This window comes from Sturnira hondurensis, unplaced genomic scaffold (genome assembly GCF_014824575.4).
Source record: "Sturnira hondurensis isolate 20B ecotype Veracruz unplaced genomic scaffold, ASM1482457v3 Scaffold0007578, whole genome shotgun sequence".
Classification (NCBI taxonomy): Eukaryota; Metazoa; Chordata; class Mammalia; order Chiroptera; family Phyllostomidae; genus Sturnira; species Sturnira hondurensis.
Genome location: NW_028080209.1, coordinates 1,743,510 through 1,770,323, shown reverse-complemented (window position 1 = coordinate 1,770,323; position 26,814 = coordinate 1,743,510). Strand labels below are relative to the sequence as shown.

Genomic DNA, 26,814 nt, shown 5'->3' with positions numbered 1-26,814 from the left:
GACCCACTGCCATTGCTGCTCCCCAGCCAGGCCTCCTGTGTGTGCGCCAGTAGCAAAGGGGAGGCATTAAAGGTGCCACGGTGTGGCCCCAGCCAGCCCAGTGGCTCCAGGGAGGTGTGGGCACATGCCTTGTGTGCCAGTGTGCAGTTTGGTGGCGTGTGACTACGTGCAGGGTGTGACTGGGAGGCTGGGTGTGAAGAGTGTGGTAATATAGGCTGCGTGGCTTCTGTGTGAACTTGTGAGAGGTACAGCTGTGTGTCAGTGCGTGTCCTTGTCATTGTGGGGCTGTGGAGGCTGTCTCCAGGTTCGTGCTGTGCATCCCCGTGTGAGGGTGTGTGACTGAGATTGCATGAGGTTGAGGTGGTGTGTGGTGTGCAATTTGTGGGTGTGTGTGTGTGGTGGGGAGTGTGCTGAGATGTGTGCCCTGCCCTGAACAATCCCTGGACCTCCAAGCTATGGTCCCGGGTTCTCCCCAGAACCCTCTCCCTGGGGACAGTTCTGGGTTGCCTGGTGCCTGGTTCCCAGGACTTACAGACCTCACCAGCCCTGAGTGCTGACCCGAGCTGGGTGAGGCGGTCCCTGTCCTTCCAGCCTCCGCCCTCCCGCCCTCCCGCCTCAGCAGCCCCTGCTCACTGGGCCTGGCCCACCCCCAAAGGCTGTGGCTCTAGGAGGCAGACCTGGGCCTTCACAAACACCACTGTATTTGACCCTCACTCCAACTTTACGAGATGGAGTTTTTTAAAGTCCTTCCCCCATTTTGCAGATGGAAAGTCTGATGCTGAGGGAAGCTAAATAACTTTTCTGAAGTCACACAGCCAGGAAGCCACGGTGCTCCCACCCTCTGCCCAGGCTGGAGGGCACGGGAGCAGCATCCATGCTTCGCACAGCCCTCTGATGGAGTGCTGAGAGACACGGCTCCCAGTGGGGAACCAGGCGACTGTCTGCCCCTGGAGCCCATGGCCTCCACTGTTTCGTGTCTTTTTCTACTGGCCCAGCCATCTTCAGGCCCTGGGCTTGTGGGGCAGCACCAGTTCACTCAGCTCTCTTACACTTTTCTTTGCTTGTCCTGCTTTTGCATGTGTATTTCTTAAGTGCTCACAGCAAGGAGTTTGCACTTCCATCTTGATGGAGAAGTCAAGTCCCACGGGCAGGCAGGACTGGGAGAGGTGTCTGGGCTTTCATGACGCCTGGCCCCCATGTGTGCGTGGAGTGCATGGGCGGACCTGCTAGGCAGGCACGGTAGGTGGATCATCTCTGTGGCCCAGAGCCCGGCGCAAAGTGGGGGCCCAGTGTATGTGCATGCAGATGTCTGGGCACCCAGTGAGACCAGGTGGTGACACAGAGGGGGCGCGCAGTGGGCTGCGAGGGTCAGGGAGGCTCCTGGAGGAGGCAGGAGGCCGGAGCAAGTGAAGGTCCCTGCCCCGGGGTCCTAGCCGAGCCTTTGCCTGCTCCCAGGCCCTCAGCTCTTGCCACGCCGCCCTCCCATTCCTGCCAGCTGGGCGCTCGGTGGCCAGTTCATCCGGGAGGCTTGGCTGCTGCCTGTCCTGAGCAGGTGCAGCAGGTGTGCTGGGCCCTTGGAGGCCTTGAGTGGAGAGACAGACACCAAGGTGATGACCAAGGCCCAGCGAGGGAATAGCTTCAATGAGGAGCCAGAGGGTCACTGACCAGCCCCAGGGGCCCAGCTGGCGAAGGGAGCAGCATCTGTTGTGGAGCAGACGTGGTAGGATGGTGAATTCTGGTAGGGACCAGGGCAAGGTTGGATGTTGCAGACCTGAGGAGTGGATGTAGGCCTGAAAGTCGCACACTCACTCCCATACATGCACACACATGTATACACATGCATCCTCATGTACATACACACAGGGAACCGTATGTCAGACTTGTGCTTTAGAATGGGGCTGGAGCAGGAACAGAACCTTGCCTGCCCAGGGTGGGGAACCTGGCCAGGACCCAGCCCCCCCCTCTGGCCCCCTTAGGGGCCCCAGACGAAGCTGGAGTCCACCCTCCTCACCGTCCTGCACAGTCCTGCTCACCCTGGTATAGCCTCAGGTTAGGGGCATTAACTCAGGGCCTGGGCGCCTTCCTAACCTCAGAACACCCCTTAGGCCACAGCCCTGCTGCCTGGGATCTGGCACAGAGCTCCACTTATTTAGGTAAAGGCTTGTTTCCAGTTGAAAACAAAAGTAGCACCTTACTAGTCACTGACCCCTCTGAGTGGCTCCCTTTGCTGAGTGCAGACTTGGGGACAGGCCTGGCTGTGGAGTGGGGGAAGAGGAGGGAAGAGCTGCGTGAGCGCATGTGTTGGTGTCAGTGTGTGCGTGTGAGTATGTGAGGCCATGCAGCCCCGGGTGACCCCACCTCCTGCTCTGCTGGGAACCTCGGGTAGCCTGGGGACCCCCCTTAGCCGGTTGCTGCCTTCACATTCTGCTGTAATGTAGATTTTTCCACTTGGTTTCCTAGAATTTGTCTTTCCATTGTTGTTCTCCCCCTTTTGAATTCGAGAGGACGTGTCTGCTGGCCTCCTGCAGCTATCCCGGCCTGCCCTGCCTGGGCGGGTGGCCGTGGGAGGACAGCCCTGGCTGTGCCCTGCAGGGTGGGGCTGCGGGGAGGTTGCTCCCTGCTCTAGAGGAGGGTTTTTCCTCCCTCGTTTGAAGCCCAGAGCCTGGGGTGCTGCTTAGGCCGAGTGTGCCGCCTGGGTTGCAGAATGTCACCGCAGGGCCCCGGGCGCTGGAGCAAGAAGGTGGTGGGCGCCAAGTCCCCTGGGAGCTGTGGACGCCGTCCCCTATCTCGGTCACCGGGCCCACCTCACTGAGGGCTGGCCAGTTAGCTCCTTCCTGGGCAAGACCTGTAGCTTGCCCTGGGGCCTGGCAAGGGTAGGCCTCCTGGCCAGTGAATGAGGGAAGGAATTGGAAGAAGCCTGAGGAGAGTGAGAGGTGGCGGAGATGAGCCCAGGTCCCCCGACTGCCCCCTGCATGGGGCAGGCACGAGCGGGTGCAGGCTGCTCCAGTGGGGGGCCTTTTCTGTCTGCCTCCCCAGGCCTCTGGGGCGGGGGCTGCTTGGAGCCGGTAGCCCTACAGGAGGGTGGGAAGGACTTGTTTAGAAAGCTGGAGTGGGGAGAGCCGTCCAGTGGGGACAGGGGGTGCTGGGCGGAGCACAGGTACGGCGATCGCTCTGTGTAACTAAGTCCACAGGGCACTAGGGACACAGGCACCTGCAGGCTGGGGGCAGGCTGCCTGACTGCCACTCGCTGTGCTTGGTGCCTGCAGGTGCCCAAGCACCAGCCCTCAAACAAGCTCCCCAATCGCCCGTGCTGACGGGAGGGTCCAGGCACGGATAGTCCGGGCAGCGGAGGGCAGAAAGCAAGGTCTTCTCAGCAGAGAGCCCTCCCTGAGGGTGGGACGTGCAAGTCCGAAGTGATCGCAACCCCTGGCTCTCAGGCAGGGCAGCAGCTCCCAGAGAAAGTCGGAGGAGAATCCAAACCCGCCTCTTCCTCTTCCCCTTCAGCCGCGTGGCCTGGCCCGTGCCTCCCTGTCCCCTAGGAGCAAACGGGGTGGACGAGGGGCTCAGCCCCCACCTTTCTCCTTCCCTTTGCCCTGCTTGTTTCCACCTCTGCCCTGACCCCACGATGGTTTCCATCACTCTGCCCTGTGCTGTGGGCTGCACGTGAGGATCTGGGCTCCGTCCTCGCTGCTGCCTCCAGGATCTCAACTCGGCAGAAACACAGGTGCTCAGGAAATACATGTTGAGTCAACAAAGAGAAGGCAGCCGTGGCTCAAGGGCAGGGTGAGTGGCTGAGCGAACGGCGTCTGGGAGAGAGCGCTGGGGGCCTGCCACCCAGTGGGCCTCTCCCCACCAAGGCATGCTCCGCCCGGCGCCACTCTGTCATGGTTCGCTTTTCCAACTAGACTCTGAACTCCCAAGGAAGGGGTCTCACTTGCTATAATTAAGGATCAATTGTGCCAAGGGCTAAGCAGGACACTTCTTGAATGAATGAATGAATGAATGAGTAAATGAACGAACGAACGAATGAAGACATGAAAGAACGAATGAGAGAACGCACAGACCCAGCCTTGCCCTTGGGGAGGGTGGGGGGCGGGGCAGACCCTGACACAGACACATTGGCTGGACCCGGAGAACACTGGGAAAGGTCAGCAGACGAAAATGGAAAGGGCAGAGACCACAAGTACAACAGGAAACTGATACCAAGTTTTGCTAGTGGAGACTCTTGTCACAGTCAGGTGAGGACATGTGCCTGGAGCCTGGGGGAGGTGTGGGGCTCCAGCTTGCACCCCAGGAGGGCTGTCCAGGTCAGAGCCCCCTCAGAGGGATGGAGCCACCGGCTGGCAGGAGAAGGGCGGCCCCAGGTGGGCCCACCCCTGTGAACTCCCAGTGGCACTGGGTGGGGAGGGCCCCGTGGCCCGGCTTCGTGGGTGGATGAAGGGAGGCCAGGTGTGCCCTATGTCAGGCGGCACGGCGAGGGCTGGAGCTCCTTCTCTGTCGCAGGTATCTGAGCGTTGTGTCTGGCCTGGGTCCAGGTGTTCACATTGACCAAGTGTTTACATTTTTGCCATATTTGCTTCTGGTTGCCTTTCGCAGAAATAAAACATGGGTTGCCTGGAAGCCCCCCTGTGGAGCCCTGTTTCTGCCCTTCCCTTCCTTGAGACAACCGTGACTCTGAAGGCGGCCAGATCCGTTCCTCTCCTTTTCTAGTCACTCGGCAAGCATTTCCTGAGCACGTAGGCTGTGCTGGGCCCTGCTCTAGGCACCAGGGGACGGCAATGCCCCCAACAGACGGCACCTCCCACCTTGGTGTGGCCTTTGCTCACATGGTGTCCGTATGTCGTGAATATCTCTGTGTCGTCTTCGGATTCCACAGCAGTGGACACATCCTGCTGCCGTGCACCCATTGATTGGTCTCCAGGGCTTTGTAGTGCTGGCCCATGAGGATGTTTTGTTAACCCAAACTCCCTAACAGCCATCACACAAACATGCCGCCTGTGCTTCTCTGTGGTGAAATGTTTGGGTGGTCTTTGTTTTTTTGTCTTGTGAGTGGTGCTGTAGTGAGCCTGTCCTGGTGTGTGTCTGCACTCCGTGTGTGGGTTTCTGTGGGACGCAGTGCAGAGGGATGTGCTGGCTGGCAGGGACTCGGCATGCTCAGCTTCGTGGGACATTGCCATGTGGTTTCCAAAGCCTTCTAATGACACCTCTTAATCACCCTGCCCAGCGTTCCTGTAGCAGAGGCAGGCAGGGCATTGAAGGGCGGGACCAAGGACAAGCCAGTCTAGNCTTTGCTCACATGGTGTCCGTATGTCGTGAATATCTCTGTGTCGTCTTCGGATTCCACAGCAATGGGCACATCCTGCTGCCCTGCGCCCATTGATTGGTCTCCAGGGCTTTGTAGTGCTGGCCCATGAGGATGTTTTGTTAACCCGAACTCCCTAACAGCCATCGCACAAACATGCCGCCTGTGCTTCTCTGTGGTGAAATGTTTGGGTGGTCTTTGTTTTTTTGTCTTGTGAGTGGTGCTGTAGTGAGCCTGTCCTGGTGTGTGTCTGCACTCCGTGTGTGGGTTTCTGTGGGACGCAGTGCAGAGGGATGTGCTGGCTGGCAGGGACTCGGCATGCTCAGCTTCGTGGGACATTGCCATGTGGTTTCCAAAGCCTTCTAATGACACCTCTTAATCACCCTGCCCAGCGTTCCTGTAGCAGAGGCAGGCAGGGCATTGAAGGGCGGGACCAAGGACAAGCCAGTCTAGACTGTGGGGCTGTACCTGTGGGAGCAGGGTGTGCGGCCAGGGCAAGCATGGGGCTAGCACCGCGGGGGGTGGGCTGGGCTCTCACTGTAGGGCTGGGGTGAGGGTGGAGTGGGAGTCAGGGAGCTGGGAGAGTGAGTGGGCGGGTGGGGCTCAGGGAGGATGGCGTGCTCCACCTCACGGCGGCAGTAGTCCTGTTGGCTCTGCTGACACAGTGGGAAGCAGGCGGCAGGCAGTCCTGGCCTGGATTCTAAACCTCCTGGTGCAGTGATGAGACCTCCCCGTGGTGGGCTCTGCCCCAGCCGCTGTGTGTCCCTGGGCAAAGCACTGCCTTCTCTGGCCTCAGTCTCCGTGTTCCAAGTCCAGCTTGGGCAGGAGGTCTCCGAGGTCCCCATTGTCCCCATGTGCTCAGATGTTCTTGGCAAGTGGCCGTGGCTTCCTGCCCCTGGCCCTGCAGGTGGAGGCACTGGCTTGGCAGGCTGCAGTTTGCAGCTGGCACGTGGCTGCTGGCTGCTCGCCAGGGTGAGGGGCTTGCCAGGGGGGATCCAAAAGCGCCGAGGGGCTGTGGGGAACCCCGGACTCCTCCATGCCCCTCCCTCCTTATGATTCTGTGCTGAGAGCCGGGGACCTGGGAGGGTTCCAGCCTCTGTCCAGAGGTAGGGAGCGGGCTTGTTCTTTACAGTGTGGGTTTAATTTGATCATATTTACTCTCAGAATGGACTCATGGATTTTTATTTTACCCAATGACAGAGACCGTGGGGGAAAAGAATGGGGTGTGAAGAAGTGCCCCCTCTTTGGGGGAGGGTTTGAAGAGGGTGTCCCAGGGCAGTGGTAACCGGGGGTGAGGAGGGGCTGCAGGAGGTGGGGTTAGTGGAGACCTGGTGCCCCAGGCCCTCTTCCTCTGCCCGAGCGGTTCTGGACACAGACCCGGACTGCAGTCCCACCTCCCTGCTGTGTGAGCCTTGTCAGGTAACTTAGTTCCTCTGTGCCTCAGTTTCCTCATCTGTAGGATGGGGCTGTTAGCATCTGCCCCCAGGGTGTGTGAGGGTTCACTGAGCGCCAGGCGTGCAGGCCCTCCCAGGCCGTGGGAGGGGCCAGGAGGGCAATTGAGTCCGATGCTGTGCCACCCACTACCAGGTGCTTGTGTCGCCCCAGGAGACCCTGCTGAGCTGGCGCGGAGGCCCCGCTCTGGGACTCCCAGCTGCCGTGCCAATGGTTGGGCAGCAGCGCAAAGGGGCCCCTTGGTTTCCCACCCTGGGGGCAGGGACAGCAGTGGGTGCTACCCCAGGCCAGGTGCTGTGTTCGAGGCCCGGGCATCCCCTTGACTCCAGGCCCTTGCCCACGTGGCCTTGGGCATGACACAGTGGTCAGGCTGGAGGGGTGGCTGAGGGAGACAGGTGGCGTGCGGTCCCATCCCTGCCCTGCCCCTGACTGTGTGTGACCTTGGTGAAGCCACTTAACTTTTCTTGGCCTCAGTTTTGTCATCTGTATATGGAGCTGTGCCGATGATCCTGACCTCAGATGGGTGTGATGTGACATCCTCAGGTAATAGTCAACGTGGGCTAGACGCTCCGTGACCTTTGCCAGCATTGTTGACCTCTGCACAACCGCCCACACTCCCTCCAGTCCCCCACTTCTCTTGTGGTTGTAAGAGTGTCACTCACACCCAGCTCAGACAACAGCCTGGTCTTGGTGCCTGCGACTTGCATTCCAGCTGACAGAGCTGTGATCACCTCATTGTTCCTTCACCAGCAAGACGGAGCACGCGAGATGTGCCTGGGGTGTCGGGGGGCCACCCCAGGAACCTCTTGCCCTCTTACAGGAACATTGCCCAAGAAACACTCTTTAACCTCAGAGTTTCTCCCTGTTGGAGAACAATTAACTCCCTTTGCTGCCCCCCCGCCCCCAGCCCCCTCCCTCCTGCAGCCAGGTGGCTCACCCTCACCCACAGCCAGCCGCCTCCTTTTGTCCATCTGTCTCCCCAGATGGGGGAGAAATGTTACGATTGGCCCACTTTCTAACTGGAAAGCAACCATATGGAGGCTTAGCTGGGGCTGAGTGTCTGCCCAGGGCCATTAGTGCCAGGCCAGCGCTGCGAGCAGTGGACAGGGCCCCCGGCTCTCCCAGTGACTGAGGGGCCCGTCCTGCCCGGGGACCCTCACTTCTTCCCCCCTCTCCTTCCCCTCTCCTTGAGCTCCTGGTAACCATGCTGTTCTCTGGAGCGTGGCAGCTCTTTGGGTGTCTTAGGAGAGGAGTGAGGAGCTCGGTCTGCCTGGAAGAGCAGAAAGTAAGGGAGGTGGGTGCTGGTCAGGGTCGGGGCAGGGACCACGGCCGCCTTGCCTGCTGCAGAGGAGTGGCGGGCTCACCTCCCGGGGACAGGGGTGTGGGGGTGTGTGTGTCGTGTGACCCCAGGCCTAGCAGGCGCCTGGCACAGAGCAGCCTCCTTCTGCTCCCCCGCACCTTGTTCTCCCCAGAATGCCTCCCACCTGGCTGCTTACGCCTCCTCCCTCCAAGACCCAGCTCAGGGTCACTACCTTTGGGCAGCTTTCCCTGGTTGCCAGCTATGCTCATGCGTAGAGGCCCTTTTTGGGTAGAGCTGAGTGTTGGCACCTTTCCTCATGGGGCTGGGGGGTGGGTGGTGTCCCCCTGCACTGTGAGCCTTTTGCAGCCAAGGCCTTGACACAGAGGTGCAGGGAGCCTATGCAGGAGCCGCAGGTGGCCCCAGTCTGCACCAGAAGGCCATCCAGAGGCCTAGGGATGCTCAGCCAAGGTGGATGGTTTGGGTCATCGGCTGGGCCCCAAAGGGGTCCTGTTTGAGCTGGAGCTGTGCCAAGACCCTTGAGTGGGACCCTGAGGTGGGGGACAGTCTTAATGGAGGGTCTGGCTTCATTAAGAATGATCCCTCGTGCTTTCCTGTCAGCTGAGCCCCAACTCTATGGTCAAGGCCCTGGGGGTCTAACTCCCCGGAGGGGAGTACCTCTGCAGCCCAGGAGGGCTGTGTGGCTTTGGGCAAGTCACTCCTCTTCTTCGAGCCTCAGTTTCCCTATCTGTCAAATGTGGTTGGTGATAGAAACAGTGGCCCACAAGTACTTTTGTACGAGGGATCAGGGGAGGTTTAAATCCACGAGTGACTCTTGTCCCTCACCCGCACTGGAGTGACAGGTCTGAGTGTGGCAGCTGGTTGGGTGAGGCGCAGAGGCCCCAGGGTTTCTATGAGCTGCCCAGCCTGGGTGTGAACCCAGCCCCTGGTGTGCTGAGTGCATCCTGAGGCCCCTGCAGGCTAGGCACTGCTGGGTTTCTTGCAGCGGAGTGAGTAAGAGGCAGGCTGGCCCTGGGTCCCCTCTCTGAGGCCCCAGCCAAGTAGGCAGGGGGCCACAGTGACAGAAGGGCTCCCGAAGACCCCCTGACCCCAGTCAGAGCTCCCGAAGCACGGCCTGCCCTTAGAATGGCCTTCCTAGGCTCTCCGGAGCTCCCTACTGGGAATCTCATCACAAACAAGGCAGGGGCAGGCTGAGGGGTCAAGGCACCGTGCTGGCGGGGTGGGAACCAGGAGCCTGCGCACAGCAGACCTGTGAGTGCCTGGAAAGGAACCTGGGAAGACCCGGGCCCAGAATCTGCTGGGCCTGCTGATGAGCCCAGGTCCTGGGGACAAGAGCCCTGGGAGGTGGGTGTAGGGGGCACTGGTGGCCCATGGTTGGCAGTTTGCTCTCATTTTCAGATTCACCCCCAAAAACCTTATGATTTGGTTACAATGAAGATAATCAGTGTTTACTAAGCACTTGCTGTGTGCCAGATATTATTGTATTTACCCACACTAACTCACTTAGCTTTATAACAACCCTATGAAGTGGGTAGTTATTATCTTCACTTCACAGGTGATGTATTGGAGGCACAGAGAGGTTCAGTAATCACCCTGAGGTCACACAGCAATAAGTAGCAGAGCCGAGGTTTGAACCCCATCAGACTAGCTCCTAAACATGATGATGTATTTATTGCCTCTTGCCAGCAGCCTATTTTATAATGGGGAAACTGAGGTACAGAGAACTTAAGCAACATGTGTAGAGCCACCCAGCTGGTGAATGGTGAAACCTTGGGCAGCTCCCAGCTTTGTTCTGCTGGAGGGAGTGTGAGTTTTGGGGTAAGGCGGAGAGAGACAGGTGCTCCCTTGTCTGCCCCAGGCTGACCACCCCTTCCCACAGGGGGTGTGTGCATCGCCCAGTCGGTGAAGATACCGCGGGAGCCCAAGCCTGGGGAGTTTGACAAGATCATCCGACGCCTCCTGGAGACCTCGAATGCCCGGGGAGTCATCATCTTTGCCAATGAGGATGACATCAGGTGAGGGTGAGGGCGGCAGGGACCCTCGAGGGGACCTTCCCAGACCAGTCTGACCCCAGCCTGGGTTCCGGCGGGGAGGGTGGGTGAGTGAGTGTGGGGCTGGGCCACCCCTCAGGCAGGGCCACAGGCTGGTGCTGATGGGCACCTCTGCCCTCCCCCTCCCTGTGCCCTGCATCCATTCTGCCAACTGGAGATGGGAAGCAGATGCATTAATGGATCGGGTAGGGCCCTGGGCGGGGGCCAGAGCACCTAGTTTCTAATTCTCTCTCTCCTGCTAGCTCTGTGACCTCAGGCAAGTTTCTCAACCACTCTGGACCTCTTTTCTCTTAAAAAAGGGAGCTAATGGTACCTGCCTGATAGCATTTGAAAACCGAGTGCAGGGATGGAATAAAGGGCTTAGAGCAGTCTGGCACAGAGTGGGCGCCTCCCGCGCGGTGGCCGCCTCCCAGTGCCTCCCCACCCTCTTTCTTTGGTGAACTCAGAGGAGCTGGACTGTGGGTCTAGTCCTGGCTTGGGGGCACACTCACTGTGGGCAGGATCGTCCCCATCCTGGGCCTCAGTTTCTGCATCTGGAGAATGGGAGCAGGTAGACTCTGCATGGCGGACCATGTGGTCCACAAACCTTGGGCCGGCCCACAGCTCTGCACATCTGCCTCCGGGGCCTGGGTCACAGGTCTGAAACTCAGGGCCTTTAGAAGATGACCCCTGGATGCCCTCCTGATGTTCTTCCCTCCTCCCTGCCTTTTCCCTTGTTACTACCTCTAGGAGACTGGATGTCAGGGCCAAGGGGGGCCAGGCCTCTGATTCCTCAGTCTGAGGGGACTCTGTCCCTGCTCAGAGTCTGGTGGGGCAGGCAAGCCCTGCCTTTGCAGAGGTGGGTGAGACAGCAGGCGTGGTCCTCCCCAGGCTCGCTCTTAGGTGCCTGAGCTGCCAGAGCAGCTGGGCCCTCAGGCCTCCCTTGCCCACCCAGTGCGTGCCCCCCCAGTGCGTGCCCCACCCAGTGCGTGCGCCTGGCTGCTCCCTCCTCACACCCATCGCCCTGGCTCCCTCCTCATTGCTAATGAGTGTCTTCACCGGGTCTCATCTTTTCCAATGATTAAGAGCCCATTCTAGACTCCTGAATTACATGACAACAGATTTCTCCCCAGGAGACATTGCCAGGTCCCTTCAGGGATGCAGTGGGGAAGTTCTGGGGCATCATTAAGGCCTCAAAGCCTAAGGGCCAGCTCCAGTGGGATCACTCAGGTGGCTCAGGCCAGGGGCGTCCTCAGAGTCCACCTGCTGTCTCTGAGCTGAGCACAGAGGTTGCTTCTGGCCTCCCTCACAGCTTATGTGTAGGTTCCTGAACTGTGGCTCTGGAGGTTCCTATTCCCCACAAGTCAGCCAGCTCTGGGAGGGTCAGTGTGGGGGCCTGGGGACAGGGGAGGGGGTGGAACCCTGTCTGAGCACCTTTTCCTCAGTTCGGTCACCACTCCCACCTCCCGCTCCCACCCCGCCCCACCCCACAGCCCAGCACCAGTCAGGTCTCCCACCCAGATGCGCCCCCACTCCAGGACTCCCGCTCAGCCCAGGTGGACCCTCAGCTGGGAGGGGGATGGAGGTCCCTGGAGGAGGGGGAAGGGCCTGACTGACTCACGTGGCTGTAGGAAGTGTGATGGGAGGTGGGGGCATTTCTGAAAAATCCATATGCATTTCTGGAAGCAAAGAGAAGTAAAAATAAACCCAGGTGACTTTGCAGGGATGGAGGCCTGGTCATTTCTGGTGGCAGGATGCAAGCGGGTATTAGTGAGGCTGTGGGTATGGGTTCTGAGAGCAGCCACACCTGTGGTGAGTGTGCCCTGGTTGGGGGTGGGGGCGGCAGCAGCAGGTTTGGGGGTCTGGATATGCTGAGAGAGGAGATTGGAGGAGGGAAGGTGTGGGCTCTGGGGCCTGGAAGCGGGTTTCTCCCTGGCTGCCCAAGGCTGTTCCCAGTGGGTCAGCTTCTGTGCAGGCCCTGCCCCCAGCCCAAGCCCTGGAATTGTGTCCTGGCTCTTACCTGTGGGAGGGCCCTGGCCAGTTTTTAGTATTTTGGCCTCTCACTTGCTGTGTGATCCTGAACAAGCTGCTTGCCTCCTCTGTGCTCCCCTGGAAGGAATGGAGTGGGGGGGGATTTCTCCCACCCTCCCCATTTTTCTCCTTTTATTGGTAGCAGATGTGTTTGAGGGCCACTTAGTTCCTGCATTTTTTAAACACTGGCTGAGCACCTCTGAGGTCTCAGCCTTGTGCTGGGGCCCAGGGCCCCTGGTTTAGTGAAGACCACAGCTGCAGTGTGGGCAGGTCTTCACAGAACCTGGCCTTTGGCACAGAAGGAAGTGGGGTGGGAGGGCACCGCTGACAGGGAAGCAGCAAGTGCAGAGGGGTGCGTGCACCTACGTGTGCATGCACACATGTACGTGCAGATCTGAGAAGGGGTCAAGTGATTTGGGCGTGGGTTTAGGGTGAGCGTGGCTTGAACCTGAGAAGACAAGGGTTGGGCAGATGTAGTTCTGGGAGCCTGGGTCAGACATGCGGCAGGTATAGAGCTAGGGAAACAGGTGTGGTCTTTGCAGGGACAGGTGTGGCTCTAGGAGACAGGAGTGGGACTCAGGGAGCATGTGGAGGGACTGTAGGCCAGTGTGGGCCTTGGGAACAGGCAGGGGTTAGGGGTACATGTATGGTACAGCTGAGAGGGGCACCTGTGGGCCTGTGAGCAGGTGTGGTCAGAGGCAGAGGGAACCACGGACCGGGGGGCACAAGCATGGGTGCTGCAGCAGCGATGGGCCCTGGCTCATGGGGGCTGGCCGTGGGGGACCCAGGCATGGCCTGGGGGACATCACGGGCTCTGAGGGGGACTGTGTGTGCTTGAGGGGGGTCAGCTGATGGCCCATGACCAGAATGGGGCAGTCTCACAGACAGACACGGCCGGCCCGGGCTGCTGTGTGTTCCCACAGGCGGGTGCTGGAGGCAGCGCGGAAGGCCAACCAGACGGGCCACTTCTTCTGGATGGGCTCGGACAGCTGGGGCTCCAAGATCGCACCTGTGCTGCACCTGGAGGAGGTGGCCGAGGGTGCTGTCACTATCCTCCCGAAGAGGATGTCCGTGCGAGGTAGGCCCGGCCAGTCCTCATGGCGCATCTGCTGCTCTCACCACCGCTGTCAGCATCGTCCCTACCTGCTCCTTGGTATTGCGCCCCCACCCCAGCCCCTCCCTCTCCCACTCCTCATCTCACACCCCATCTGCCTTCTTCCTTGGACCACAGCCTTTTTGTGCCGATGTACAGGGCTGGCCTTTCTGGCCACGCTCGAGCCGGCAGGATGCAAATCCAGATTCAGGTCTTTTCTCCCTCCCTTCGCAGATATTTCTGGGTGTGGGAGACGTGTGGCACATCCAGGAGGCTCACTGATCACGGACTCCCCTTCCTCCCCATAGGCACTCGTGCCTCCTCCATCTGGAACAAGGCCCTCGGCCTGCCTGGAGGGGGCCCTCTGCTAGAAGGGGGGCTGCCAGCTGGCCATGAGAAGGAGGTGCTGGGTGGGGCGGGGAAGTCCCTGCAGAACCTGCCTGGGCTGGCAGGCCCTGGGGAGTACTGGGGTGGGGCCTGCTCTGCTTAGCACGTCTTCCTCTTGGGACAGAACCCACAGTCGCCCTGGGCAGGAACAGAATAGACTGCTCTAGCCAGAACCTTGCTGTGGGATGTGGAGTTCCCATTAATGGCCTGATTTGCCAGGGACCTTACTGTCCCTGTCCCAGGGGAGGCAGGCTCCTGGGGCCTTCTCCTCCGCTCTCGCTCCATTTGATGGAAAAGCCAGCAGACATCTGTCTCCAACAAACTGCAAGAGATGGAGGCCTGCGCAGGGGAGGGACTTGCTCAAGGCCACAGGGCAGTCAGTGTCCTCTGTTTACGCCGAGGCGCAGGGAGCACAGGCAGCCGTTTCCGCCCACCGCTCTCAACCTCAGGCCGCAGGGCATGCGGATAACAGCGGTCATGGCTGTCGGCACCTGTGAGTGCCAGGCCCCTTACAGGCATCTCGGTTAGTCTCCCCAGCAACCACAGGAGACCCTTTAATCCATGGTCATTGGGTGAATACATTGAGGCTCAGAGAGATAAGTGGCCTAGTGGCTGTTGAACTCAGGACTGGCCTGACAAGTCCCCTTTCTCTCTGGACATAAGAGAAGCCTTTAGAGCAGTGGTTCTCATGTGAAGGTGCATTTGACAATTTTTGGAGACACTTTTGCTTGTCACAGTTGGGAGCGATGCAGCTGGAGTCTAGTGGGTAGAGACCAGGGGTGAAGTTCAACATCCTGCTGCCTTGGCTGGTGTAGCTCAGTGGATTGAGCGTGGGCCTTCGAACCACACGATCGCGGTTCGATTCCCAGTCAGGGCACATGCCTGGGTTGCAGGCCAGTTCTCGGCAGGGGACTCACGAGAGGAAACCATACATTGATATTTCTCTCCCTCTCTCCTTCCCTTCCCCTCTAAAAATAAATAAATAAAATATTTAAAAAACAGCAACGACATCCTGCTGCACAGGGCAGCACCCCTCCCCCACAAAGCACGGCCAGGCCCGAAGTGCCAAGGCTGAGCAGCTTCCGGTCCCCGCCAGTGCCCGCCTCCTGCTGCTCTGAAAGAGGCTCACCAGGCCTCCACTTGGACTCTGCCATGGGCAGGAAGCTCATCATTGAGCTTTTAAGCCTCCGGCCCCTCCCTAGCAGCTGAGGCAACTGTGCACACCACATGGGACAGTCATGGGTATAGCAGAGGCGCTGGGTGGAGCGAGGGGGCATTATTCACCTGCCAGCTTGCCCACCCTGGGACAGGGTTTTCTGGGCTCAGAGCAGAGCTGGTGAGTCCCCAGGAGCATGTAGAGGAGGAGGCTGCGTCTGTCAGTGATGGGCTAGTTCTGGGCTTGACGGGAGAAGATCCAGCTCCTGGTCTTGCTGTGTGACCTGGGTCACCCCCTACCCTCTCTCCTCTCTGGTTCAGGCTCCTTTTCAGAGCCAGAGAGCTCAGGTGCTTCTAGGTTTGGGGACTGCCGCCCCCCCACCCCCCACCCCAGTGTCTCTTTGCTCCAGTCTTAGGGCCTGCAGGTAGCTTCTTCTCAGAGACCCGATGTTAGCATTTTGGCAGTAAATTCATGGCAGAAACATCAGCATCGCACTTCTCTTACATTAAGGCCGTAGTTGTGAGATTGCGCATGCCTCCCCTGGGGCCCCATACAGCTCTTTTCATTTAGAATGAAATGAAATGCTCCCTATTTTGTTTTTCCACTGGCCCCTGGATCAGAGGATGTGCTCTTCCCTTTCTCCCTCCCTCCACCTGAGGCATCTGTAAGCTCAGGGAATGCAGGAAGGGATGGGGCAGGTGGAGGAGGGGGTCCTGAGGCCCTGACTCCCGGTGCCCTGCCAGGCTTCGACCGCTACTTCTCCAGCCGCACGCTGGACAACAACCGGCGCAACATCTGGTTTGCCGAGTTCTGGGAAGACAACTTCCACTGCAAGCTGAGCCGCCATGCACTCAAGAAAGGCAGCCACGTCAAGAAGTGCACCAGTGAGTATACTCCAGTGCATGGGCAGAACCTGGGTCTAGCTCAGGGACTCGGCCTTAGGGATGGGGCCAGGGTGGGGCCTGGTGGGGTGGGGCTGTGGGGGAAAAGGCTGCCAGTGCTGAATAAGGTGGAAGATAAAGCAGGGGCAGAGTCTCCAGGGTCCAGGCAGCTGGGTGGGGAGATGGGCTGGCACCTGAGGGCAGAGTAAGGGGGTCAAGGGGGCGGGGCCAGAGGGGAGGGGCAGGCCAGGCCAGTTCGTGCTAGACTTCAGAAGCCACGGATGCTCGGGGTGGTAGAAGCCTCTGTGGTCTGTGGGAGCCCAGGGCACCTGTGACGCAGCTGCGTGGGGGAATGCAGAGGTGCCTTTGGGTATGTGGCCACCTTGGGTTTATCTGGAGTAGACCCAAGGTGACCTGAACAGATCCTGAACAGATCCCAGCTGCCTGTGTCGAGTCCTGACGCTCAACAGGTCTGAGCGCTTTACCGGAACCGTCTGTAAGCCCTCTGACGCCCTCAGCCACTCAGCTAACACCAGTCGGACTTCCAGACACGCCTGGCCCTGCTGTGAGCATGGTGGATGGAGCAGAGAATGAGATTCGAAATCTCTCAGAGTTTTAACCTGAGGGGGAGACCGACAATAACCAGACCAGTCTGTAAATGTAGGCTACGTCAAAGGAAAATGTGCAGTGGGGATGAAAAAGAAAGGGTGCAGCATGTAAAGGGCAGGGGATGAGCCGTGGAGGACGGGGCAATGGGTCCATTTTACAGAGAGAAAAACAGGCTCAGAGAAGGTAAGTAAACAGACCAATTTTTACCGATGGAAGATGGCAGAGCAGGATTTTAACCTGGTCTGAGCTCTAGGCCCTCGGCCCCCTGGGGCCACGTGCACCATTCAGGTGTCGGTCCTTGTGTGCTCTTGGTCTGGGCAGCGCTGTGGCAGGACCTGGCCTTGGTGGTGTGGGGGCTTCTGGGGGCCCCTCGGCCTGAGCGGTGCCTGCTGAAGGATCATGGCCTCCCTCTTATGTGCTCCTGGACCGACCGGTGCGGCTGGGGCAGAGGGCCACACGATTGGAGGCCACTGAACAGGCCTCAGGGGTGCGCTGCATGAAGCGTTGGCAGTGGGGTGGTGCCCCAGTGCCGGGGAGGTGGGGAGCATGCGGCTCTCTGGAGGTCAGGGCCCACTGGGAACCGTGGCCACTTAGGACTGTGGGTATCCTGTAGCGGCCCGGGCAGGTTCCTCTACAGGGGTAGGTGGCAGCGTGTGTGCTTGCACACTTGTGTGTGTATGATTGTGTGTGTGCAAGTCAGCATGTCTAAGGGAGAAGAGGGTGTGTGGATGTGTTTGTGTCCCTAGTGAGCTAATACCCATAAACCCACTCTCAGCTGTGCGTCCGTGTTCTGGACGCTGAAGACATCAGTCATTTCACCCACACAGTCACTCTGAGGACTGCTGTGACCCCGTGTTACGGAGGTGGGTGTGGGGAGTCAGAGGGCCCGAGCATCTCCTCCAGGGCTGCGCGGCAAGTGCTTTCCTCAGGCCGTGGTCACAGCAGAGGCACCAGAAGCCCAACGTGTCTGGGCGTACCCTCGTGACTGGGGTGAGCGCACCCTGTTCATTGTATTTTGGGGGGCAGGGCCGTTGTTGAGAGCATTCCGGTGTATTCTGAGAAGCCCACATGGGGATGGAGAGTTGCATGGCTATCCTGATGACGGGTCATCACATGTGGCACAGGGATGGAGATGGGTGAGACTGGAAGTGGGGCATGATGGGCAACTGGTCCAGCCTGCCAAGGCAGGGGGCTTTCTGGAGTCACCTCGTGGTCTGGGAGAGGTAGGCGGGAAGGCCTTGGTGGGTACATGGAGGCTCTGTCCAGATTCAGTCAGCAGGTCGGCATCCAAGAGCATCTCCTTGCTGGGCTGGTGAGCCAGGGAGAGGGACACCTTGAGAAGCCCTCGGGGAGGCGTTGGGGTTCAGGAGAGTGGCCCTGCGCTGTGAGCCCGAGGCAAGCTCTGGGGCCTCTCTGGCCTTTGCTTTCTCATCTGAGAAATGGGAGTGATGGTGTGCCAGCCCAGAGGGCGTCTTGGGATGAGTGAGCAAGCGCTATTAGAGGCGCTTTGTGAGTTGTGAAATGGCGGCTCTCGGGCCTGGCTGTGCATTGGAATCACCGGGACCCCACCCCCAGCCTCCCCACAGAGAACCTGAGGGGTGGGGCCTGGGCAGTGGCACATTTTTAAAGCTCCCTAGGTGGTTTTGTGTATGCTTAGGGCTAGGAACCTGGAGTGAGAGAAGTGCTTCCCCAGCCTCGTTCACACTGGATCACCTGGGGACCTTTTAAAGCTACGGATGCCCGACTCCCACCCCCAGACATTCTGATTGAATGGGTACTGGATGCAAGCGGGCATCGGGGTTTTCTAGAAGTGCCCCAGGCGGTTCTACTGTGCAGCAAAACACGGGTGGCTCAGAGGGAGAGGTGGGTGGTGGGAGGGAGGACAGCGTGTACCCCAGGCAGGAGGGGATGGTGTGAGCAAAGGGGCAGAGGCTAGAATTAACGTGGGGCTGCAGGGAGGTGTGAAAGGGCAGCACCTAACAGCTGACCTGGACCCTTCTTGTTGCATCCGAAGTCCCAGCGGAGACCGGTAAGAGTTCTTGTGTGGCCCCAAGTCCGGAGCAGTGAGCCCGTCCGTCTCTGGGTGAGGTGAGGAGAGGAGTGGAGGGGCTGCTGGGAATGTTTTAGGGCCAGAGACCCACCTTGGGAGAGGGCCGGGCAGCTGTGGCTTCCCGTGGCCCTACCCCGGCTTAAGCTGGTCCCTTGGGTGACTGTGTTTGGATGGGAGGACTGGGATGACACCCATGGGGTACTGACTCTGGACTGGGCACCTGGGAGGGAGAACCCTGGGAAGGACTCACCCCCAGGTCTGAGTCTGACTCTGCCTTCTCCCTGCTGTGTGACCTTGGACAAGTTACTTGACCTCTCTGAGTCTCAGAAGTTTGTCTGTAGAACAAGGAAGATAGCACTCATCTCAGTGGGTTGTTGTGAGGGTTGGAGATAAAGCGTATGAAGGGGCTGGTTGAAAAATGATCCCTATGAGAGGTGCTGATGAAATGTTGCTGTAGAGAGCTGGTGAGCGAGATGGGATTTATAGGCTGTTGGGTAATTCAGCAGCCCAAATCCGCTGGTACAGCTGTGGCAGCTGTCAGAGCCTGGGCCCTGAGGGTGGGTGGTGTAGGCAGTCACAGGTTTTGTGCCCAGTCACAGAAGAGGAGACTGGGGCAGGGTTTTTTTTTTTTTTTTTAAAGATTTTATTTATTTATTTATTTATCTTTAGAGGGGAAGGAGAGAGGGAGAGAAACATCAATGTATGGTTGCCTTTCATGCGTCCCCTGCTAGGAGTTGGCCTGCAGGGAACTGGCCTGCAACCCAGGCATGTGTCCTGACTGGGAATTGAACCGTGATCCTCTGGTTTGCAGGCCTGTGCTCAATCCACTGAGCTACGCCAGCCAGGGCTGGGGCAGGTTTTTTTAACATCAGGGTGCTGGAGAACTGGCGGACCTGGAGTCCCCCCCAGGCCACTCCTCTGGGCCCCCTCCCTCTTGCCCTCAGCCAGCTCCGTGTACTCCACCTACAATAACTCTGTGTCCAGAGCCTGGCCTCCCACTCACCTCCTCCAGGATGCCCACCCTCTGTACTGCCAGCCTTGGGTCGGCCCACTGTGATCCCCTAGATGTGAGCAGTCGGCCTCTGTTGTGTCTGCCCACAGGCCTCACCTGCCCTGCTGCAGGTCTCCTGGTGAGCAAGTGACAGTGCCCCGATCAACGATGGGCCTGGTGGCCTTCTGAGAGGACGGGGGACCCTCATACCCTGGAGTGTTTTACTGGGGAAGATTGCATCCATCCTTCAAGGCTGTCTTCAGTTGAATTTCCTCCAAGACAAAGATTTGAGAGCAAGTAGTTTATTCGGGAGGGGCTCCCAGGAAACACCAGCAGGGGAGGGAAGGTGGCCACAAAGGGTGCGGTACCAAGCAGGCTGCCGCTGACCAGCTGGGGCTTTTCCTCCCTGGAGCTCTGGGGACAGAGGAGCGCGCTTTTCTGCCGCCCTCCGGTCGTGCTCAGGAGCCAGGGAGTATAGGTGCCACCTCCCGCCAGTCCCTGGGAGCTCTCCCGGAGGGCGGCAGTTCCTCAGCGCCCCAGCCTGCTGCCGGCCAGGGCGGTGAGGGCTTCTGTGGCCACAGAAGTTCTCAGATGAGTGGCTGATGCTGGCAGTCAGAGATGGGGCCCATGTGTCTAAAAGTGGTGAGGAGGAGGGGAATGGGTGGGCAGCTGTGATGCTGCCACTCGCTAGCCTTGTGGCCTCGGGCAGGTCCCTTCACCTCCTGAGGCCTCAGTTTCCTCATCCTCTCTCCCCACCCCCAGCCCTGCCCCCAGCAAAGCTGTCTCCCTTGCGGTTTCGGGGAGGAGAGCTGGAGGTGACCTGCAGGAAGCACTGGCAGGTGGTGCATGGACCACCCTCATCTCAGTGAGATTGGGGTCACCAAGCGGGCATCTCTGCAGCTGTCACAGCCTGTGGGGGGTCGGCACCTGCTCCCCACCCCCCACCCCCGCCATCCTGGCCTCCTCCCTGAGGCTCACAGAGCAGGGTTTGGGAATAAAAGCTGTAAACAGGGCAGATATGGCATCCGTCTTTTTGACAGCACTGCCAGCCAGGTGATGGCTGAGCGGAGGAAGGCCCGGTTTATGAGGAAATGGGAGAAATTGACTGCTTGCTGCTCCTGGGGGCCAGGAGCTCTGAGAGGGAGGGCAGCTGCGTGGCAGCTGGGGATGCGTGGGAGGGTGCCGCTCGCCCAGCCCGTGCTAATAGCAGCAGCAGCAGCAGCTAATATTTATATGGCATTTATTACTTGCAACCTCTGTTCTTGTGCTTTGCATTTAATCCTCACAGCAACCCATTTTACAGATGAGAAAATTGAGGAATAGAGAAGTTAAAGACTTGCCCAAGGGTACAGGGCACTAAGTAGTAGAGCTGAGATTTGAACGCAGGCTGCCTGGCTCCAGCGATGTTTTGCCCTGGGCCAGCTGATGTCCTGCCCCCAGGGCCCTCATGGCTATTACAGCCTGGCTTTGAAGGACCTTCTCGCCTCCACATTCCCAATGGAACTGCAGGAAGCCTCCTTCCTGAGGAAAGGAAGGAAGACCACTGTTGAGAACTACCTGCTGTGTGCCAGGCATGCTGTGCTTTAGAGGAACTCACGTTCCCTCCAGCCATCAGCCAGGTAGTGCCCAGAGGGGTCCTGGGCCCTAAACCTCATTGCTGCTGCTCATGTCAGTTTTCATCCTGGGGTCAAATTCTTGGGGATCCACAAGAATTGTTTTTCTTCACAGGGGCCTATGGCCAGTGGAGGGTTGCGGAGCCCTGGGCTACATGGCCACATTGCTCAGAGCTGGAAGGAGGACATTCGAGAGTCAGGACCCCACTGCTGCTGGGCACGTCCCTTCTTTCTGCCCATGCAGCACTGATCCCATCTGCCCCAAGCAGCAGTCCCCCTGGATACCCAGGCTGGCTCCATGTTCGCTGGGACAGGAGTGGGTGGAGAGTGGAGCTCCAGTTTCAGGCACAGACTTAGGGATGGAGGGGCGAGGCTGAGTTGTACAGAGATACCCAGACTGGAGAGCAGGTGACTGGATTGAGGCTGAAAACCAGGGGGAGGGGCCAACAACAACCATGGGTGCGCGGTGGGGTGAAAGAACAAGTGTGCGATTCTGTCACGGGAGTCTGCTGTGTGACTTCTGGAAGTGCCTGGAAGGACAGGGCGGTGGAGCCTGGCCTCAGCAGCAGCGCCCGAGGCCTGCTCAGAAATAACCACGTGTTTCAGGGAAGTGACGGGAGAGTGGCGTATCCTCAGGTGGAGTCAGGAAAGAGGGGAGTGGCCAGGAAGGACAGCGAGGCAGCTTTCTTCCCATCTGTAGGTGGGCGCTGAGCTGACCGGAGCCTGTGTGTGTGTGTGTGTGTGTGTGTGTGCTCGCACGCACCAGAGGAGGAGTGTCAGGGAGGAGCGGAGGCTGAGGCTTTTGGAGGAGTTTGTGGGTGTGGTGTGATGCTGTGTTTCAGCTCTGCACCTCCTTGACTCCTCCTGGTGGCCTTCCAGGTCAGTAATGCTGTCCTGCATGTGCACTCGAGGGAACTGGGTTGGGAGCCTGGCTGCCCGGCCTGAGTCCTGTGGCTGGTCCAGAGCAGAGCCGCAAGTCGGGGCAGCTGCGTTCACTAAGTCTGCCACACTCAGGCTCCCCCTGGGGGGATCCTGGGACCCTCTGGCCCGAGGAACAAAAGCCAGTGTGTTCCTGTACATTTGTATGTGAATGCAAGCTTACATACCTGTAGGGGCATGGTACGTGCACATACCTATTTTGGGTTCCACGTGTGGACCTGTACCTGTGAGTACAGTCACGGCCAGTGCCCTGGTGCCCCCAGGTCCTTTGGCCCTCCCCGTCTCTGCTTTTGCCCCCGAGAGCGGTCCTCAGCCTGAGGCTGGCCAGGCTGGGGCCTCTGTCCCCTCTGTGGGGCAGTGCTGTTTCCAGGAGGTCCCTGGCGGGACTGGGACGCACACTGGTCTTGGCTGCTTTCCCTCCCTGTCTCACTTCCGCACGCCCACTGGTGCTGGGGTCAGTCCCCCAAGCAAAACACTCGCATTCAAATCCTGGTCAGGACCTGCTGCCGTGCCTCTCTGCCGGGCAGTGGGTGGGTCTGAATGACCGCATGTTTGTATGAACGTCTTGCTAATTGTGTAGCTGTACACATATTTTTGTGTGTTTACAGGTACATTGTGTTTATGTTTGTACGTGCAGACGTAGGGAGACGTGTTCAAATACACACGTTCATGTGTTGCTAGTCTGTATGTGTAGATGTGAAAGTATGTGGGTGCAAATCTAGTTGATTTTGTGTCCTGTGTGAGGGGCTGCATCACATACGTGTGTGTGTGTGTAGAACTTGTATGTGTGTGTGTAGAACTCAGGGTTGTACTGGGTGGGGTGAGTTGTGGAGAGGTGAGGGGAATCAAGAAGGAGTTCCGATTATTTCAACCTTGAAAACTCATTTCAATTACGATTTGTAACCTGCAGACAAAGGCTGTAGTCACCGTAGTAACCACAGCTGTGGGGTTTTGATGGAGAAAATCCCCTCCGATCGTTCCCTGGCTGGCTGTCACCATAGCAGAGCCGCACATGTCTCTGGCTCATTGGGCCCCGGGACACAATTAGGACATCTTCACGCAGGTGCTGCTGTCGTGGCCGTCGTGCATCTGGGATTTGTCTCTTCCACTGTCTCTCAGAAATGTGTGTCTTGCCTCCTCCAGGAACTGCAGTGCCCCTGTCTGGGCCTGGGGCCCCGCCCACCCGTAAGAGGGGATTTTCTGACCCCTTTCCTCTGTGATCACTCACCCCCGCTGGCCTTGCAGATGAGGGTCATTACCTTCTGGTTAGACCTGACCTGACCGTTGGCACAGGGCCTGGGCCCTGGAAAGGGGATGGAGGCAGGTCAGGGGTCTGGGTGGAGGGAGAAGAAGAGGAGGAACCGTTCAGGGTCGTGGAAACTCTTGTGGACTCAGGGAAATCCGGGTTCAAATCCCAGCCCTGCCAGCTGCCAACCAGGCCAATCCCCAGGCATATATGAACACCTACTAGGTGCCAGGATTCCTGTGAGACTCTGGGTGTGTCACTCAATCACCTGTGAACCTCAGTTACCTCCTGTGCTGGGGGCCAGTCTGGCCTCCCTCCCGGACCCACAGGGAAGAGAAAATAGCAGAGGCATGAAGGCTCTGTGGGTGCCAGCTGAGCCGGTGGGTCGTGTGCCGAGGAGCCGGGGGTGTGTGGAGAGCCACACGATGATAGGCACGGCTTTAGGACGGAGCATCTTGTCCTGTTTAACTGGTGTTTGTGACCCCTGCACCCTGCATTGAGTGCCAGTGCACCTCACCTCGGCTCTGTCTTTGTCGTGTGCTTCCTGTGGGGCTTGGGGGAGGGGCCCCCTGAGGGTCTGAGGGGTGTGTGTGTGTGTGCGCGTGCGCCTGCAGAGCGCATTCTCAAGGCCTGGTGCTCTGTTGGAGGTAACGTTTCTTTGCAGGCCTCCGCGCTGCACCTGTTTCTCATCTGTAATTGGGACTAGACTTGAGACAGAAGTCAAGGATGAGCAAGTGTGTTGGCAGTTTCTAGAAGTCCACGGCTGGCACCGTGACAGCTTGAAGGTGGAGATTTGGAGGGCCCACGGGACCCCCAGCCCTTCTCACACGAGGCTCCCAGGCAGAGGCAGGCTTCCTGGTGTGGAGTCCTCCTGTGGGGTCGTTCTCACTGCGTTGTCCGCACAGGTGGCTTTGTGGCCTGCAGCGAGAGCACTTGGTCCATGGCCCGAGTGGCCCAGAATGGATGCTTCATTGGAACTGCTGAGGAGGGGGACCCCTGGGGAGGCAGAGAGAGCAGAGGCTGAGGGCAGCTCAGCTGGGGAGGTGCGGCCAGGGCCGGTTGACTGGGTGTGTCCTTGGCCTTGGGAGAGAGCCGCCTCCCGTCTGCAGTGGCCACAGCCTCTCCCTCCTCCGTCCTGGTTAATAATTCAGTCTCATCCAGTTGAACTGAGGGGTGATGGGAACTGCAGGGGAGCTGGTTTGCCCTCCTTCGGGCTGCAGAGGGCAGGCCCTGGGGGCTGGGGGAGCGAGTGTGGGGTCCAGAGAGGGGGCCTTCCAGGCCACCCTGTCCCAGCCCCCACTCACCGTCGCCCTTTGAGGACAGGATCGTGCCTTGCATTTCTCCCAGCTTTTAGAACCTTGTGATCAGCGGCCTGAGACAGAGGGCAGGCTGGTGGAGCTGGAAAATTTGCTTTTCACGTTCATCCTGTCTCTGTGCCTTGGCCTAGAAATAGCTTTTCCCGTTAGCAAAGCTCTGCTGGCACCGAGCTCTGAGGTGGGTGGGGCTTAGCACGTCTCTGCACCCTGGTGTTTAACAAACTTCTGTGGCACTTGGCAAGCACCTGGCCTCTCTCTGTGACTTGCCATGAGTGTTAGCCCATTAGTTCTCCTAGGGCCCGATCCTGTCCCCATGAGATGGGGTGAGAGGTTCAAGGTCACACAGCTAGAGGCGCAGGCAGAGCTGGAGTTCCAGCCCAGACAGCCCTGTGCACACACAGCACGGTGGTAGCAGGTTGCGCATGAGGGGCTTAGCTGAGGGCCAGAGCCAGGGAGGCAGCCCCGGAGCCCCCACCTCCAGCCCTGAGGCCACACCATGAGCTGTGAGCTCTGTCTGGACTGAGCAGTGTCCCCCAGAGCCAACTGGACGTCCACCCCAAAGTGTCGATCTGAGTGATGACTCTGGACTCTGACTCGAGGTTGGGGGAACTGGAGGCAGGTTCAGCCCTTGGTCACAGGGTCTTGGTGGCCAAGGCAGGGATGTATGACATGCCGTGGAGCCCTGGGCGGGCAAGGCTCAGTGTCACTGGGTGAAAACGCAGGAACGGGAGGTGAATTGGGGACTCCTGGGGCCTAAGGTCAAATGCAGTCTGGGAGGGAGGGAAGGGGCGGGCGGGAGCCGGGACTGCTCATCCTGTCACCACAAGGCCGGCTGTGTGACCTGGGTCTTCCCTCTCTGAGCTTCGGTGTTCTTACCTGGAAAATGTTAGAATTGGAGCAGATGGTCCCTACAGTCCTGCCTCCCTAGCTCTGGGATTCCAGGGTTTCTAGCGTCCACTCAGCAGTCGGCGAGTGTCGTCCTGGGCGAGGCTGAGAGTGGGCTGCGGGCCTGGCCAGCTGAGGGGTGACATGCCACAGCCGGGTTATCCTACTTCCTGGTGGGGGCGCGGCAATAGATCCTCCAGGTGTGAGGGGATTAGATTAGATGGTGGAGCAGACCAGGGGACAGCAGTGCGTCCCCTGTACCCTGTGTCTGTCTCTGAGGTATTGAAGGGGGTGGACACAGTGACCTCAGGAGTTCTGGGGGGATCAGGGCCTGGTGCTGCCCTGGCCCAGCCTGGTCCCCCCACAACAGGTGCTGGAGGCTTAGGTCAGTGGCTGATAGGGCTGGGTGGGCATGGGCACAGCCGCTCACCCTGCTGCCCGCTGGGGAATTGGCAAGGCAGGGCACTGGCCCTCTAGCACAGTGGCCTGGGGTGGGGGTGTCTTATGAGGGGTGATTTCCTGGACTTGTGGGAGGAGGCTGCGGCCATGCTGTGTGCAAGGGCTGTGGCCTCAGGAGGGAAGCTGGGCTTCTGTGGTGCTCTGTTTATCCCCTCCCCCTGCCTGCCCCCTGCCTGCCCCCTGCCCCCCATGTCCTCACCTTGGAGTCCCTGTCCCCTCTTCCCTTCCTTACTTTGCTGCCCCCCTCCCCCAAATCTGGCTCCCACAGTCCCTCAGGCGTAGTGTGGGGCGCAGGCTTGGAGCCAGAGTACCTGGGTTCAGATGCAGCCCAGCGTGGTCCTGGAACATCACCGAGCTCTTCTGTGCCTCAGTTTCTTCGTCCCTGTAGTGGGGGTAGTTCCTCGCCTCAGCATTGTCTTGAGAATTCAACGAGTTAATAAACACGAAGAGCTTCGGACAGTGCTGGACGTGGAGAAGGTGCGCAGTAGAAGCGAGCAGTCCTTGTTCTTCCCCACTGTTACCAGGGCCCAGGCCGGGAAGCGCCCCCTCCTCCAGAAAGCCTGTCCCCGCCCCCGGAAACCCCTTGTTGTGAACGCTCAGCGCAGTAACGATGTAGCATGGTCACCTGCTCTGTGCCGAGTGTTTTCTGTACCTCATCTCACGGCACCTCTGTGGCGCGGGACTACGATCCTCTTTTAATGCGAGGACTCCAAGGCTTCGGGCAGCCCAGGAGCTTTCACAGGATGGAGCAGAGCAGCTGGCGGTGCCCAGAACCCCAGGGGTGCGGATGGGGGGCCAGAGTCCTGGGGTAGCACTGTGTTCCCCGTTTTGCAAAGTTTACTCACCCTGGCTAATGGGGAGGTCATTGACTTGGGGGAAGAGTGGGTAAGAACAGTGGTGACTTTGGGTGTCTGGGGCAAGTAGAGGCCATTGAGAGAGGACATCAGGAAGCCTGGGCCCTGAAACCCGAGGGACTGCGGTAGTCTCTCACCCTTTCCGGGCCTCATTCCCCCACCCATACACTGTGGTGAGGGCAGTGTGCTCTGGCTGCAGTGG

At 59.1% G+C, this 26,814-nt stretch overlaps 1 protein-coding gene across 1 annotated transcript in view; it reads left to right on the top strand.

Moving 5' to 3' along the window:
• GRM4 (glutamate metabotropic receptor 4) overlaps positions 1-26,814 on the top strand; it is a 112,615-nt gene that overhangs the window by 67,295 nt on the left and 18,506 nt on the right. Inside the window, exons 4-6 of the mRNA XM_037052784.1 lie at positions 9,952-10,087; positions 13,057-13,211; positions 15,513-15,653. Of these exons, the coding sequence (XP_036908679.1) occupies positions 9,952-10,087; positions 13,057-13,211; positions 15,513-15,653 (432 nt within the window). The remainder of the gene's footprint in view (positions 1-9,951; positions 10,088-13,056; positions 13,212-15,512; positions 15,654-26,814) is intronic.